Consider the following 16312-nt stretch of genomic DNA (forward strand, 5'->3'; position numbering starts at 1 on the left):
GGGTACAGTGGTATCTATACATATGAACTAGATATTATTAATGCTATAATGATTTAGGCAACTTATAATTTTACAGGTAAGGAAAAGACTTTATATCAACATTAACTGTGGTTTGTAAATTGTAACTGTTAATAAACATAAGGTTGCTGTTTCTGTTAACAGGTGGTTAATCTATGGCAGCAAAAAATCAGGGGTCTGGTAATATCTTTTCCAACCAATGCAGGAGTTGCAGCTCACAAAGGCTTATTATGCCTTTTAATAAAATGTGTTAACTGAAAAATGTGCTTTCAGACTTGATTTGGAGACATCATTTTGGTGTTTTTCACAGTCCAGATTATTTATGTCAGAGATGTACAATTTCCATCAGTTCAAATACTGCACCATGTTTTGCATAATATTTTGAGGGTCTCATTCCAAAAATACATAGGGCCAGGCTTGTTTTGGGAGCTGGTTTTAACAGGTAAAATGAATGCCTTCAGCATGTACAAGATTTAAAGAACCCATTAAATCTCTAAAAATGTTGACAGAGCTCAAACCATTATAAAAGGAACACTAGTAGAGCATACTTTTTTTTTTAGTTCTGCCTGGAGACATCTTTAACACGTATTTTAAACTCGCATAAGACCCAGTTTTGTTTTTCATTTAGGACAACCACAGTACTCTGTCCTTTAGGGTGCTTACAATGGTATCATGGATTAACTCACTTCATATTTTGAACGTGGTTCTTCAGAAATTGTTTTTTGGCCTACAAGATGCATGGCTTTTAGAACAATTGTTTCAAGTTCCTTGTGAGCTTTCTCAAAGTTTAGCTTGTCCTCATCTTCTGAGGAAAACTCATCTGGTGTAAATGGATCTGTCTGAAGGCTAATAGGAACAATCTAGGAAGAAAAATAATAGGAAAAAGCATCATGTAGTCTTACCATATATCCATCAAAAGGCCTGTGATTCATCTTTTCCTATTACGCAATTGTTAGAGAGTTTAGATGGAAGATGGAAAACTTACTATCTGAACTTTCTTTAAACTTAATTGCATACTAAAAATCCTTTTCTAGAGCTGGAATAATTCCGACCATTATCAAAATAGAAACAATTATGGGAAGATGTATAGTATATATTTCAGGATTGTGTACATTTCTGTAACTAATTCTCTTATAGGACTGCATTTTTAAAAAATCCTTTATGGATCTGATCCTCTGAAAAACTAGAAAATGGAAAAGATAAATATAAGACATAGATAATATAGTACGAGATGTGGCTGCAAAAAAGGTAAATTCAATTTTAAGTTTCATAAACATAAGTACCACTTCTAAATGGTGAAATCATCCCATTATATTCTGCTTTGATCAGACCTCCACATCAAGTATTGTGTCAAATTCTAGCTACTACACTTTAGGAAGGATTCAGAGAAAATTGAAAAATGTTCAACTAGGGGCAATGAAGATGGTAGGAGAATAGAAACTGTTATGAAGAGGGATTGAAAGAACTGGGTATGCTTATCCTTCAGAAAAGATAACTGAAGGGAGATGATGACACCCTTCACATATTTAAAAGGATATCTCTCAGAATAAGGTCAAGACTTCATCTCTCTCACTCACTCCATTCTTACTCACTGCAGAATATGAAATAATTCCTGAAGGTATGGGGGGGGGGGGGGGAGACAAGAGGCAACCCAACCCAGACCTGGATTGGAGACAAATAAGAGAGTTTGGACAGCCATCCCTAAAATCTCCCAGGATATATCTGTTAGGGTAAAAGATGTAAGGATTTAGTCTGGCAAGATTCTGTCTACTGCATATAAGCAAATAAAGTCCTGAACTCTAGCTGATTGTTCCATTTAGTTTTTGGATTTAGCTTAACAAAAAAGCTCTATTTTCCAATAAGGTACTATTAGAAGTCTATGCAAGCCTGTATTCTGGGTAACTGACTTTTAGAGCTCCCCAAGGCAGGCTCGAACCAAGTTTACCAAGCCAAAGAGGTAAACAGTAGCCCAGGAAATATAAGTGCTCTGTCTAAGGGAGCTTCAATTGTGTACCCATGCCTGGCAGAGTAAAGTTTTTGACAGGCCCACTCCATAAATGAATCTGAACTATAGTCTAATTTTGGTTAATATGACTCACACTGTATTTCATAGATATTACAAAAACACAAACCAAGCCAAATTGGGCTAGACCAAAGTTCAATATTCTGTTTTTCACCATGGTAAACCAGATTCCCCTGTGGTAGAGGAGGAGGAAGAGAAGGAGGAGGAGACCAAGGGACTAATTCTGTCTTAAGAACAAATGCATACAAAGCCAGAATTGAGAAGACAGCAACAGATAGTGAATGCCATCTATGCAAAGAAGCTGAAGATACAGTGGACCACCTGGCAAGTTGCAGCAAGAATATTGCAAACAAGCAAAAGTAGTAGCAATAGTAATAGGGGCCTTGGGTGCAATCCCAAAAACAACAGGAGCACCACTTGAACACATTGACAAATTCACCATCAGTTAATTGCAAAAAGCAGCTTTACCCGGAACAGCTCACATCCTGTAAGGATATCTGTAACACCATCAAACCAGAGGTGGTATTCAGCAGGTTCTGACCAGTTCTGGAGAGCCAGTAGCAGAAATTTTGAGTAGTTTGGAGAACCGGCAAATACCACCTCTCACTGGCCCTGCCCCATCTATTCTCTGCCTCTCAAGTCCCAGCTGATCGGCTGGGTCTTCTTTTGTTGCCCTGCACAGAAGAACGGAGCTGGAAAGCAGGTTAGTGAGGTGGGAGGGAATGGGATTTTGCAGTAACCTTCCCACAGGAGTGGGGAGGGAATGGAGATTTTACAGTATCCTTCCCTTACCATGCCCACCAAGTCACACCCACCAAGCCCACAGAACCAGTAGTAAAAAAATTTTGAATCCCACCACTGCATCAAACATCCAGATCTGCCCATCTCAGGTCCTTGGAAAGGACTCAATATGTAGACAAAAATTCCAAACCCAATCTGAATATCTGGCTAACATAATAATAATAATAAATTTCTTTCTACTCTTGTTCCCCAGCTATTAGTAATTTGAAAACAGTATACAGTTACCATGACTTGTAACTATAAGAGTACTAATAACTGCCCAGTATAAGTATGGGCTCTTTTAAATGGGTAGTCTTAAACCAATATATCTGCAGATCTGGAAGCAGGATTATGGGTGGGATTTTTTCCTTCCCTGCATAGTTCCTTACAAATGCACAGACGCTATATCACCTGTAATGAATGGCAAGAGTAGAGATTTAGTTCAGAATGCAGCAAATAAGGCAAGTACTAAAATTCTAGTTTATATATAAAGTAGCAGATTCTTTACCTCTGCCTTTTCAAAGCACATTTTAGGAAGCTCCTTTGAGGGTTCCACTGGATTACTAAACATGTCTGGATTGGATTTCCTAGAAGTCTCAACAGTTCCATTATTATCTGTTATTAACATTGTTTCTTCCTCTTGCATCCTCAACAATTTCATTTCCTACAAACATCAAGCAACATTTGTTATAATCCCCAAGTTTGCTAGTTGGACTCTAATGGCTTTATTCTAAGTATGTGTTTGTATTAATGAAAGTCATCCAAGAATCTGTAAACATGATACTTTTAATTGATTTTCTCAATTAACACCATAAAATAACAACTATTATGAATGGTTAGTGTTCTTGTATAGATTTGGAGTTTTATAAATGTGGCAATATCAACATTTATCAAGGTCTTTTCACCATGCTTTTTTTAAAAAACTACTAATTAAGAATATTTCATGCATATGAGAAAGTAGGTCTATTAAGGCATATGCCACAATAAATCTTGTGTTACTAACTTATTACAAAACCATCAATGAGTTTTGAAGACTTTAATTAATAGGTCACATGCAAATTCCATTTCAGTAAAACTGATAACTGTAGACTAAGAAAATGTGAAATTGGTCCCTACAACCACTGAATTCTAATTTTAATTTGATAGAAAGAAAAAATAATTAACTACAGAAGGAATAACAATATTCACTGCAATATTACTTAATATTAGAATGCAATGTGATTGACTATGAATGATAGGATTAAAATTGGATACATCTGTTTTATTTATTTATTTTGTCAAGCAATTATCATCCATCTAGGGGAGGTTGCTTATCACTTCATTTGAGTTTTTTTCAATCCTTTTGAAAAAAAACCAGGGATAAGTCTGCAGATTTAATACATAAATATATAATATGGAGCTGTGGTGGTGCAGTGGTTAGAATGCAGTACTGCAGGCTAACACACTGCTCACTGTCAGGAGTTCTATTTTGAGCTGCTCAAGGTTGACTCAGCCTTCCATCCTTCTGAGATCGATAAAATGAGGACCCAGATTGTTGCGGAAAACTGCTCAGAGAGTGCTGTAAAGCATTGTGAAGTGGTATATAAGTTTAAGTGCTACTGAAAATGCAATTGCTCTGTAAATTTAACACTGAACTACTGGCATTGAGCTTAAACCCAAAGTGATGATATGAAACTTTTTATTCCTTCTATTAACTTCTAACCTCACAGTACAGTCAGGTGTTAATATTGTAACACTTCATTGGACTGTAAAGTACGACTTGATCAAATTAGGAAAGTAAAATATTTATGTCCACTCACAAACTTTGTCTTCTTTATAAGCTTAGCCCATTTTCTGTTCAATTTTTTCAATTCTCCGGAAACAGATGATCCCACTTCTGCATTGCTGGATTCAATCAAAAAGTTTCCAGCTTCGTTCAAGGAACCATGCCGTGAATTCCAGGCTGCCAAAGTTTCTGGGGAGATCTAAAGGATAATATTAAAATCCATAGGATGTTTATGGGGTCCATAATTTTCAAAACAATATCAATAACTGGGGAAAAAATAAGCATACCTTCTTAAGATGGTCTTTTCGAGTCTCTTCCAGCCAAGGTTTTAGCAACTGGATGTTCTCCATATAGATAGCCCAAGACGATAAAACTTTTTTCAAGGTATCATTCACATTATTAATGTACTCTCTGCACTTGGCAACCTGAACTTCTGTCATCTTAAACAATTTGGCTATTTCTTCAGGATCAATTTCTAAAATATTTTAAAATAAATAATATCATTAACCATTTCCACAGTTGTATACAAAGACTTTCTACCTGCCTGGTTCACTTTATACAACCAGGAATTATAAGCAGATTTTACAGATCAGAAATCAATATTGAAAGAGAACTACTTGCATAAGATAAATACATTTGTTATTGGGATGGGACTCAAGCTATATCTAACATGCAATTATAATTCATTTCTTGCAATATGTATGTATGTATGTATGTATGTACGAAGGAATGAATGAGTGAATGAACTGCAATTAAGTAAATTTGCCATAAGGATCAAGCCTTCATCCTATATTTAATGAAATTGTCTCACTTCATGTTGCCAACCATTCTTTACTAGGCTCCCATAAGATGGAAAACATGTATCCACTAGCAAGGGAATAATAGGTACACAATATATTATTTGTTCTGTCCCAAATAGTTACCTTAAAGATGAATGAAATCTTACTAATACAGCTTAGTGGGTCATAGGGTACCAGTCCTAGGTAAGCAAAGTCAAGAAACAGGGCATTCAGAAAGCTTGCCACTGTTTCTTTCTTCCCTATCTTACACCAAACAAAATCATGGTGACATTATTTAGTAATTTTTCCTGAAACTCCTTAAGAATTTAGGAATTTTTGCCATTTTCAAGGCAAGGTATACATTCCGTTGTTCTTAGGAAGATATATGACCACGGAGATGCCTTCGGACAGTGCCGGCTCTTCGGCTTTGTAACGGAGATGAGCAGCACCCCTAGAGCTGGAAACAACTAGCATGTATTGTGTGAGGGAACCTTTACCGTTAAATCTATTTTGGTGCTCCACATGTTGCTTTCATGAAACGCTTATTACTAATACAATAAAAAGCCCTTCATGCTAAAAACAAGAACACTTGGGAGAAGATGGGGACATGTAGGCCAGACAAGGAATAATGGATGGAAACTGAACAAGGAGAGATTTAACCTGGAAATAAGGAGAAACTTTCTGACAGTGAGAACAATCAACCAATGGAACACCTTGCCCTCAGAAGTTGTGGGAGCGCCATCACTTGAGACTTTCAAGAAGAGATTGGACTGCCATTTGTCAGAAATGGTGTAGGGTCTCCCGCTTGGACAGGGGGTTGGACTAGATGACCAGAAGACCAGACTTCCAACTCTGATTATCTGGTTTTTTTTCTTTTTGAAAAGCTGAATTTTTACTTTTCTTTACTTCATCGAGGACAAGGCCAAAGATCTCATAACAGTGTAATAAATGCATCTCCTTGAATGTTCAAGATTCTAGCCATTTCATTAGTTCCTTATACTTCCTTGCTCTGTCTCTATCCAATATTCTCTATTTCATACCTAACAAACACACATTTTCTTAAAGCTGTTTTCAAGAAGGAAAAGGTGTCCTCTGACAGTTCCCCCCCCCCTTTTTTTTAAAAAAAAAATTTATATGCTCTTAAATCTTAAGTTTCTTTAAATGCATTGCTATAGTTCATGGGTTGTGCGATTCTGGCTCTGTAACAATAATCCTTACAGACCAAGCGCTGAAAATCAAGGGAAGGTTGAAGCCTGGACAGAACCACTGTGATGTTTATGAATTCTTACCCAAATTAGGAGCCTTTATCATTTTATTTTTCTGTGCTTCGCATACTTGTAATGCAGTGTCTAGTTGACCAGGAAAACCTTTTTCTTCAATAAAATTCTGCCCCAAAATAAAATGACATAATTATTTGAGAAATATCTGCTGCTGTAGAAAATTAGAAGTAATTCAATTTGAGATTTACATTCTCTGATTTTTTGTGGATCAGATGAAATTGAAACAAAGTAAGGGTTTTATCTGCTGAGGTGGAGGAGGGTGAGAAATAATTTTAATAATTAAAATGTCCATGAGGATAACATGATGAAAGAAACAAAAAAACAAAAAAAACCCTCATCCAGCATAGTTTGTACCAGGCATGAACTTTGAAATATGTGATAGGCCTGGAACACATGATCTTAATTGAAATAAATTAATTCAAAGCTCTATTAACAAACAGCTTTTAAAAACAACAGGACTTTATACAGACAGTTCAAGAGTGAATAGTGTTCTCTGCCTCTCAAACCAACAACACTGTCAAGGTTTAGATCTTACAACGTTTGGCAAGTCTTCCTACTTAGAGAAGCAAATCATGTTTTTTTCTCAGGCCTTTTATTAAATGTTTGTAGATTTACACTGACATCTGCTGGATGTTTGTATAAGAAGAATTAAAACTGATAAGATGATAATTTCTGATGCAACAAAGCTGTTTTTAAAATGGGAAAGAGATAGCTGAAACCTTCAATGATAAAAAAAACAAGCAATTCAAAAGCTGTTGACTTGAAAAGGCCTGAGGAAGGAACTCAGTATTTAACCCTTAGATCAGTTCATATACATATAGGGCTGGATTTCTGTATACTGCTCGATGCTGAACTGCTTTGTTCATATGGGTTTGCAGCACTCTGCAATGAATGTACTTATCATAACTTATTTGATCCTGATGGGGGATGCATTGCTGAGAAGGAGTTTGTCACACCTATACAAAGCCTTGACAAAATATATATTACTTATTTACACCTGCAGCTAAGATATGGCACTTTTAACATGCTAAATCCATAGTGCATATTTGGATGAAAATTACTTGCTCAGAGCAGCCAGATGGGTGTAGCGGTTAAAGTGCTGGCCAAGAAACCAGAGGACTGTGAGTTTTAGTCCTGCCATATGCATGAAAACCAGCTGGGTAACTTTGGGCCAATCATTCTTTCTCTCAGCCCAACCCATCTCACAGGGTTGTTGTTGTTGTAGGGAAAATAGGAGGAGGAGGAAATATTATTTATGTTCACTGCCTTGAGTTAATTATAAAAGTAATAAAGGTAGGATAAAATATTTAATAAAAAATAAAACTAAAATGAATAAATAGTATGAACATATTTGTATGGGTGCCTTTGATTCAACTTTTTAGTCTCTTCTGCATAGCTATCCAAGAAGCAACTATAATGCTTACATGCCAATCTAATTGCAATAACTCCACAGTTTCCTTGGTTCCAAACTTGATGTGCCAGATGTTCAGTTTAGATGTCAGTTCGTTGAAGACAGCTGAGCTGGATGAGCAGTAGTATTCCACAATAATGCTGAAATTTTCAAGTTGAACTTTGCTGAACCTGAAAATAAATCCAACATCTTGTCTATAAAATGTAAGATAAAACCAATGAGCGTGATCTGCACTCCATAAGGCATGCTGTGACCTAGAAAAATGCACAGCTTTTTACTGGCTAAATAAGTTGTTCTGTCTTTATTACCAACCAATTTACAGATGTGTTAGGTTGACCCAGGAACAGGAAATGCTGTGATCTGATCATGGTGGTGCAAGAATGATAGAATAAAGTAGATGCATCTGAAGAGCAGAAGAAAAGTGCTTCAATTGCTGGAGGGCCTAAAGACTTTAATTACTACATGACGTCTTGGAGGACTTTAAAAGACCCCTGGCAATTAATAGAAGCAAAATTGAACCAGATGGATCAACAGTCTGATTCAGAATTAAATAGCTTCATACATTTATAAACTGGATACAAAAATATGAATGATCAAAGTCAAAAAATGTCCAGAAACAAAGAATGTAAGAAGAGCTGTGTTGAATCAGGCCTGTGACCCATCTACATTTTGCTTTCTATTAGCTGGATTTGCACAAAGTACAGATACTTAAACAGATCATTTAGAGTACCATTGTTTTCTATATTTACACACATTCCTGGTGAGCTTCATTTGTCTTAATCTTAGTTAATTAGTTTTAACTTTGTTTGGTGAAAATTCAGACTATTGAATTGGTTTATATTACAATACCTTATATGAATCTCCCCAAAAAAACAAGTAAATATGTTATACTAATTCAGCCACTGCAGTGCTTTCAGAGAAACCACAAGCTAGGCTTGAATTGATCATGGGGAGAATAAGACCACACAACTTGTCTACAAGGAAAATCAGATCCTGGGATTGAATAAATTCCCTAATCTAGTGAATACATCACATCTGGAGGATATCAGGTTGTGCGAAATGCATACAGTATGTATGTCAATAAGAGCAGCAGAGATGCCCACCATCAGTCTTGCAATTAGGGTATTAAATTTGATAAGAACACAATTATATTTAGCTGAATGGAACAATCAAAGGAGAAATTTGACATCACAAACCTTTTTCTCATTTCTTCCAGCTTCTGAGGTGGAACTACCAGCATTCCAGCATTATCTCTATTGTCAAAGGACTGGAGGGTTTCCAAATGTTGTTGAAAACTTTCCATCAAATTCTAAAAACAGAAGCACTATTCACATATGTCTTATAATTAATTCATCTATATATGCATTTACTTTTCTAGCAATAGGACAGAAGAGCAATAAGGCTAATAAATTTCTCAAAGAAAAATATAGAATAATTATGCACTAGTTTACAGAATGATTATAAGGATGGTTCCTGAAATATTGCATCTTTCTTTAAAGAGCTGACAGTATTGTTACTGAGTAATATGAGGTTGCATGGCTTTAATATTACATTGTTTTTTTATTTTATCTTATTTTATTTTACACCCCAGGATATATTATCAGCTGCTGTAATTTTTGGGCAGCTGCCCAAAAGCCCCAAAACCCAGCAGAGCCCACTGATGTTGCCTGGTGAGTATGACTGGGATTGTATTTGCTCAAAGAGATATTATTCAGAGCAATACTAGAGTTGGTCGCCCTTTACATTTTTTCACTCAATAGAACTAAAAGGCTGAAGGAAGTCATTGTTTAAATGTCTTACAAAGCCCGATCCAGCATAAAGAATGTGGGAAATGTCAAGAGTTTGGCTTATCTCAAAATGTGACTTCAACCAATCATTTGAAAAGCAACTCCAAATCTATCAAAGCCATGCAACACATCCTAAAAGTGTATATAAAAGTGTAGAAGATAAATTCCAATAGAAATGCATGCTTATTGAAACTGAAGTTACCCACATTTTAGCTGATTTGTCTTATTCATTTATCAAATTTATATACTACCTATTTCACTCACTCGTGTGAATATAGGCAGCTTACAAAAATGTGTAAGTTGGATTTACTTGATTGTCTAGACTCTTATCATACAGTGAACCAAATGTAAGCTTGTGGTCCTTTTTTCCTCAATATTGTTCACGGTTCCCCAAATAGGGGAATAGGAAAAAGGCACTGATGATTGTATTACAGTGCTAACAGTGCTGCAAACAACAGTAAATGCCATGATGGTTGCTTTAAGCAAGGCAAGTATATAAGAGGATGATATATTTTACTAAGACATATTAGTAAAAGGAATTTTGCCTGGTGGGGCCCAGGAAAAGAGCCTTCTCTTCTCTGGCTCTTGCCTCCAGAACATCCTATCCCCTGAGGACAGATTGGCTCCCACCCTCCTGATTTTTCAAAAAAAGTCTTAAGATCTGGTTCTGCCAGATGGCTTGGGGACCCAATGGGAAAGTTTTACACTTGAGGTGGTTGATTAATTAAAAGCTAATCCCTCTTCCCCTTCCCCTGCCATTTATCCAGCTCCCTCCTTTTCCATCTTGTGTTAATGATTTTATTTGGTCTGTTGTGTCATTTTACGTTCAACGATATATTCAATTTAATGTTTTTCAATGTTTGTTATGCTGTAAGTGGCCCACAAGGTGGGAGGCAATAAATATTTTACTTTACTTAACCAACCTGTACAGCTCTTAATTTTTCTTCAAGGGCAGCTGTTGCTTTCAAATGATCTTGAGAAATGGGTAGGTTGTGTACCAGATGCTGCTCTGTTTCTTTCAGCCAAGCCTCAATGGCATCCAGAGGTGGAGGTAACATATTGTCCAGCTTTGCTTTCCATTCATTCATCTAGACAAATAAACAGAGAAATGCCATTCATGTTGGTTCTTCAACTATTCATTTATATCACATAAAAATATACCAGCACATTGCTTAATCAAAATAGAGCTGGAAGGAACCTTGAAGGTCTTCTAATCCAAGCCCCTGCTTAAGCAAGAGACAGAGAAGAGCTACCAGGATGATTAGGGGACTGGAGACTAAAACATATGAAGAACGGTTACAGGAACTGGGCATGGCTAGTCTAGTGAAGAGAAGGACCAGGGGAGACATGATGGCAGTCTTCCAATATTTGAAGGGCTGCAGCAGAGACGAAGGGGTCAAGCTATTTTCTAAAGCACCCAAAGGCCAGACAAGGAATAATGGATGGAAACTGAACAAAGTTCAGAAAGTTTCTCCTTATTTCCATGTTTAATATCTCCTTATTTAACATGGAAATAAGGAGAAACTTTCTGACAGTGAGAACAAGCAACCAATGGAACAGCTTGCCCTCGGAAGTTGTGGAAGCTTCATCACTTGAGACTTTCAAGAAGAGACTGGACTGCCATCTGTCAGAAATGGTGCAAGGTCTCCTGCTTGGGCAGGGAATTGGACTAGATGACCTACAAGGTCCCTTCCAACTGTGATCATCTGTTATCTGTTACCTTATCCATTTCAGACAAGTGGCTGTTCAGTCTGTTCTTAAAAACCCTCCAGTGATGAACCACCCAAAACTTCTGAAGTTTCTCCTTCAACTATGCATACTTTATGTCACCAAAATGTGCCAATATATTAGAGTCATTGTTCTGTTTGTGCAGATAAGTTATCCTTCTGACAGGCAAAATATTCTATTGCTCTCATCTTCGCTTCATATTTGTAAGGCAGGAAATGTGTTCTCATGGAAGCCATATATTCAAATGCATGAACAAGAAACCCTTTACAACAAAATAAATGCAAATTCCTGTAAACATCCTAATGACCTGATGCGATAGGTTATCCCATGCCTCCTTCATCTCCAAGTAATCTTCATTCAGGTCTGACCCTTTTCTTTTAGATTCCAGGATGGGAAGGAAGCGTTTTTTTTCTTCATTAAATGCTTCTGTAAATGATAGCATTGCCTAAGGATTTAAATGGATATTTAAAAGTGTAAGTGCATCAATATGTTCAGTGTCAAACACTTAAAAGAACTAGGGACATTAAGAGGATCATCAATGGTTATAAAACATAATATTTAAATGGGACTGGATACAAAGGTAGTTTATCTCCGAATAATGGTGGCTCAAGTGAACAACATAATATTCACATAATGAACTTAGTCTGGTTATATCATTTACATAGTTTCTACAACTGGGATTAGACAGCTTATACATTTAATTAATAATAATTTGCACACAAAAATTATATGCAAAATGAAGTAGATTCAAATAACAGCGTATTGCACAAAAACTAACCAAGCTTAAAATTACTCACATCTTGTTTTAATACCTGTATTAAAACAGATAATCCTTGTCAACGCGACCACAATCCTTTGACCAAAATTTCTATTGCTAAGCAAGACAATTATTAAGTGAGTTTTGCCTCATTTTACAACATTTCTTGCCACAGCTGTTAAGTGAAATACTGCAGTTGTTAAGTTAATAACACAGTTTTTATGTGTTTACATCACTTTTTTTTCAGAGGCAATGCAACTTTGAATGGTCACAAAATGAATGGTTATAAATCGAGGACTACCTGTGTTAGATTTTAAGGTACTTTGATAAATCATGTTGCATAAACACAACCCATGTCTATCTGTTCCACTTGGCCATTATTGGAACAGAAAACTAAGCAACAACATTTCAGTCTGATTCTTCTCAGTAGTCTGGATCTTTATCATCAACTTCCTGAGTGATAGGTAAACTCTTTATACCATGTCTTATTTTGTTTTAATATTTTTATGCAATTATGTTTGGCTTCTTCAATAACACCAGTGATGTAGCAGCTAACATATTCGTGGATCAACTTTGGCAATGTATTTACTTTGGCCTTTGCTAAGGCTGATGCGTTCTTTATGGGGCCTCAATCAAAGTTTGCTAAATGCAACAGTGACTAAAAAGAGCATAGAAAGCAAAATCCAAAATCTTGATTTCATAAAAGGATACAAAAAGGGCTCAATTGTTACTATTTCATATTTCTTGTCATATAATGTATCCTCCAAAGGATACATTTACAAAGTTACTTACTTCAAACTTCCTGTAGAAGGATGCATTCTCTAGCTCAGTCAGCAACTTTGTTAACTTGCATTCCTGTGCATTGAGCCAGCTCAAAGTCTCTTTGATTTTTTCCTGGAAAACAGAACAAAAAATGTATATACTTGTACATATATTCCTGATTGCATTGTTACAGAAAAATAGTACTTTGTTACTCTATTCCCAGAGAGTTTGCCCTTGATAGACTGTTTTGCAAACAACTCTGAAATAATATTTGCTTCTAATTCATATGACTTCTTAGTTTGGGCAAGTCATTTGACCTCAAATATTGAGCGTTTAGAACACAATTCAGCATTATCTGTGACTGAGGCTTCTATGCTTCAACCAAAAAACATGGTTAAAATAAATCACTTTTTAGCATGTGATACAGTGTCTAGAATATACCAATCTTGCTCTATTCACATATTGCACTACAGCTATAGCAATAGCACTTATATTCCACCCCACAATGCTCCACAGCACTCTCTGGGTAGTTTACAAAGTCAGCATATTGCCCCCAATCTGGGTCCTCATTTTACTGACTTCGGAAGAATAGAAGTCTGAATGAACCTCAAGCCCCATAAGGATCGAACTCCAAACTGTGAGCAGAATTTGCCTGTAATGCTGCATTCTAACCACTGTTCCTAACCACCCAGGCTCCTAAGCCATCATATGAACTATTTGTATTAATTTAGTGTAATGTATGAACCAAATCATTATCCCATTACCACATATTACTTGTTTTAATAAACCATGCTTTTAAAAAATTGATCTAGCATTATAAATGTAACAAGATCAAAATCTTAAGCAACATTAATTATCAGTGAAACCAGCTGCAGGTCTAACCAAATTCTAAAAAATAAAATTTATCATGGTATGGATTTTCTACAAAAAAACAATCATAGAAAAAGTTGGAAAAAAACAGGATGCAAAAAAAGTATAAAACATGTTCTAAAGCTTTAGATGTCACATACTGTACCTGCATTCTATCTTCAGCCACAGGTAAACTTTTAAAATACTGGAGAAACTGAGCCACATAAGTCATGATGGATTTTTCATCTGGACTGATGACATCAACATCTGTGGAACGTTAAGAGCTTTGAATATATTCCAAAGTACAAACTTCTAATAATACATTGCACTGCTGTCCAGAAAACCAATCCACTGTTTATATTACTGATTAGATCTGCGTTGCCCATAATTGTATTAGTGTTGGGTTTCAAAATTGTATAGTCCATACATACATTTTGCTGGATTTCAGCTCAGCATGATTTATGAACCATTCATTCTAGTTTAATATTATGTATAAATTAGACCAATATAACAACAAAAAGTATTGTTATGTGACAACACAAGCAATTACAGGGATAGGAAAGGAAAGGATAGGATAGGATAGGAGAGTTGGAAGGGACCTTGGCAGTCTTCTAGTCCAGCCCCCTGCCTAGGCAGGAAACCCTACACCACTTCTGACAAATGGTTATCCAACATCTTTTTAAAAACTTCCGGTGTTGTATTCACCTTTATATTTTCTAGTGGGAAATTATGTTATCAGCCCTTCCTTTTGCATAGGAGATAGAGAAGGAAATCATGGGACAAATACTTCTGGACCCCTAGCAAGAATGAAATGCTTTCCCATCTTTGAGTGGGAAATCTCCGCCATCCAATATATGTCAACTCCCTTTCCCACCATCAAAGTAATGCAGAATCTCCAAGAAGAAGCTTCCAAACATTTTAGGCGTGGACCAGCTTGCTACTTTTGGAAATGCAGCTATCAGCCTGAATTAGGTTCTTGGGGGTGGGGATAAATTATTCACTATGTCTAAATAATTTATTCACAATAAATCTAAATCCAATCCAGAAGAACCCAGTGAAGAACCCTCATGGCTGAAGAGGCTGCAGAGTTCAACTACACTCCCTGCCCTCTTAAGTAGAACTTAAGAACTTCAGAATTAGACCATCCTGGGGTAAACAGATCTATGGTTCAACCTAAAATAACTTCATATATTTGTATTTATCTTAAAAACAATCAAAAGGATTATATGCTTTTATATTTTGTATTTTCTATGCTTGATAGTGATATTGAAGAAAATTGCAAAGCACATTTGATTATATATCTCTGTCACTGCCACTTTTAATATCCATAATGTTGATTTTCCTTAATAGTCGTGTCGTTTTATCTGTTTCAATCCAATATTATTAATAATAATCTAATATTAAGGCCAAGGAAACCAAAATTGGTAGAATAAATCAGCACAATACAGTAAGCACAGCTGGGATTGATGATGCTCAAAACTCAACACCAAGCAGATTGAAGATCAAGTGCATGTAAAATCTATGAGTTACCTTCAGGTTCAAGCAGCCGGGGTATCCCGAGTTCCTTCTCTGCTACTTGAAACGCCTCTCTCAGATTCTCCTTGTTTGATCTCTCTTTTGCTTTCTCCACATCAACCAAGCCTGGCCTTAATGCATGAATGATGGCTAAGAAAGCCAATCCATTCCTCCAACTGGATTTGAAATCCGCAATGTTGATAGACCCATGCCTATGATCAAAAGCATTTAAAAACACACAAAATTAAAGAGAGGAGAAAAATATTATGCTGGAGAAGAAAATAAAAATTTGCATATCAGCCTGTCCCCTCATTCTGATTTTAAAACTAGCTATAATCCTTCTGCCCTTATCTTAAAGACCAAAGTAAAGAAGTTCTGTTAATAAATGAATGGATAGATTAAAGAAAATAAAGAAAATAAAATAGAAAATGTGGGAGGTTCTTTATAGTTTGCCCTGACTTTCAATATAAACTCTCTGGGAAAGTTAAGAGGAAGAGTGGTTCTTTTCCATGGCATAATAAACTGATTACTAATATAATTTGAATATATTTTGAAAGAAACTTTACACCATTTGTTCCTTAAACCACACTTTCTTTCTATGCAGTTCAACCAGATGAATGGTGACCAAACAACTTAAACTGAAAATAAGCAAGGAAGGAATGTACTTGTATCAGATAGATTTCTTGTCTAATTTCATATATTAATCCTAACCAATTGAAATAAAAGTTGTTCACTTAGAAGAATAACTGAATTACTTGAAAAATGGGAAATCAGTTGTGTTCTGTCCACATAACAGAGCCACAAAGACACTCTGCAAATACTCCCTTCACTTCCTAAGCCCACTTAGCCCAACAATCC

At 36.1% G+C, this 16312-nt stretch overlaps 1 protein-coding gene across 11 annotated transcripts in view; it reads right to left on the reverse strand.

Moving 5' to 3' along the window:
- Positions 1 to 16312, reverse strand: part of SYNE2 (spectrin repeat containing nuclear envelope protein 2) — a 229008-nt gene that overhangs the window by 178180 nt on the left and 34516 nt on the right. For all 11 annotated transcript variants that reach the window (XM_087922313.1, XM_087922312.1, XM_087922311.1 and 8 more), the window contains exons 8-19: positions 15470 to 15666; positions 14106 to 14206; positions 13121 to 13222; positions 11879 to 12016; positions 10767 to 10931; positions 9253 to 9365; positions 8070 to 8226; positions 6655 to 6751; positions 4874 to 5061; positions 4621 to 4785; positions 3330 to 3485; positions 705 to 878 (exon numbers count right to left, since the gene is read on the reverse strand). In XM_087922313.1, coding sequence (XP_087778439.1) covers positions 705 to 878; positions 3330 to 3485; positions 4621 to 4785; positions 4874 to 5061; positions 6655 to 6751; positions 8070 to 8226; positions 9253 to 9365; positions 10767 to 10931; positions 11879 to 12016; positions 13121 to 13222; positions 14106 to 14206; positions 15470 to 15666 — 1753 coding nt within the window. The remainder of the gene's footprint in view (positions 1 to 704; positions 879 to 3329; positions 3486 to 4620; positions 4786 to 4873; positions 5062 to 6654; positions 6752 to 8069; positions 8227 to 9252; positions 9366 to 10766; positions 10932 to 11878; positions 12017 to 13120; positions 13223 to 14105; positions 14207 to 15469; positions 15667 to 16312) is intronic.

Source organism: Pseudonaja textilis, chromosome 1 (genome assembly GCF_049901715.1).
Source record: "Pseudonaja textilis isolate UNSWEBS1 chromosome 1, rPseTex1.2, whole genome shotgun sequence".
Classification (NCBI taxonomy): Eukaryota; Metazoa; Chordata; class Lepidosauria; order Squamata; family Elapidae; genus Pseudonaja; species Pseudonaja textilis.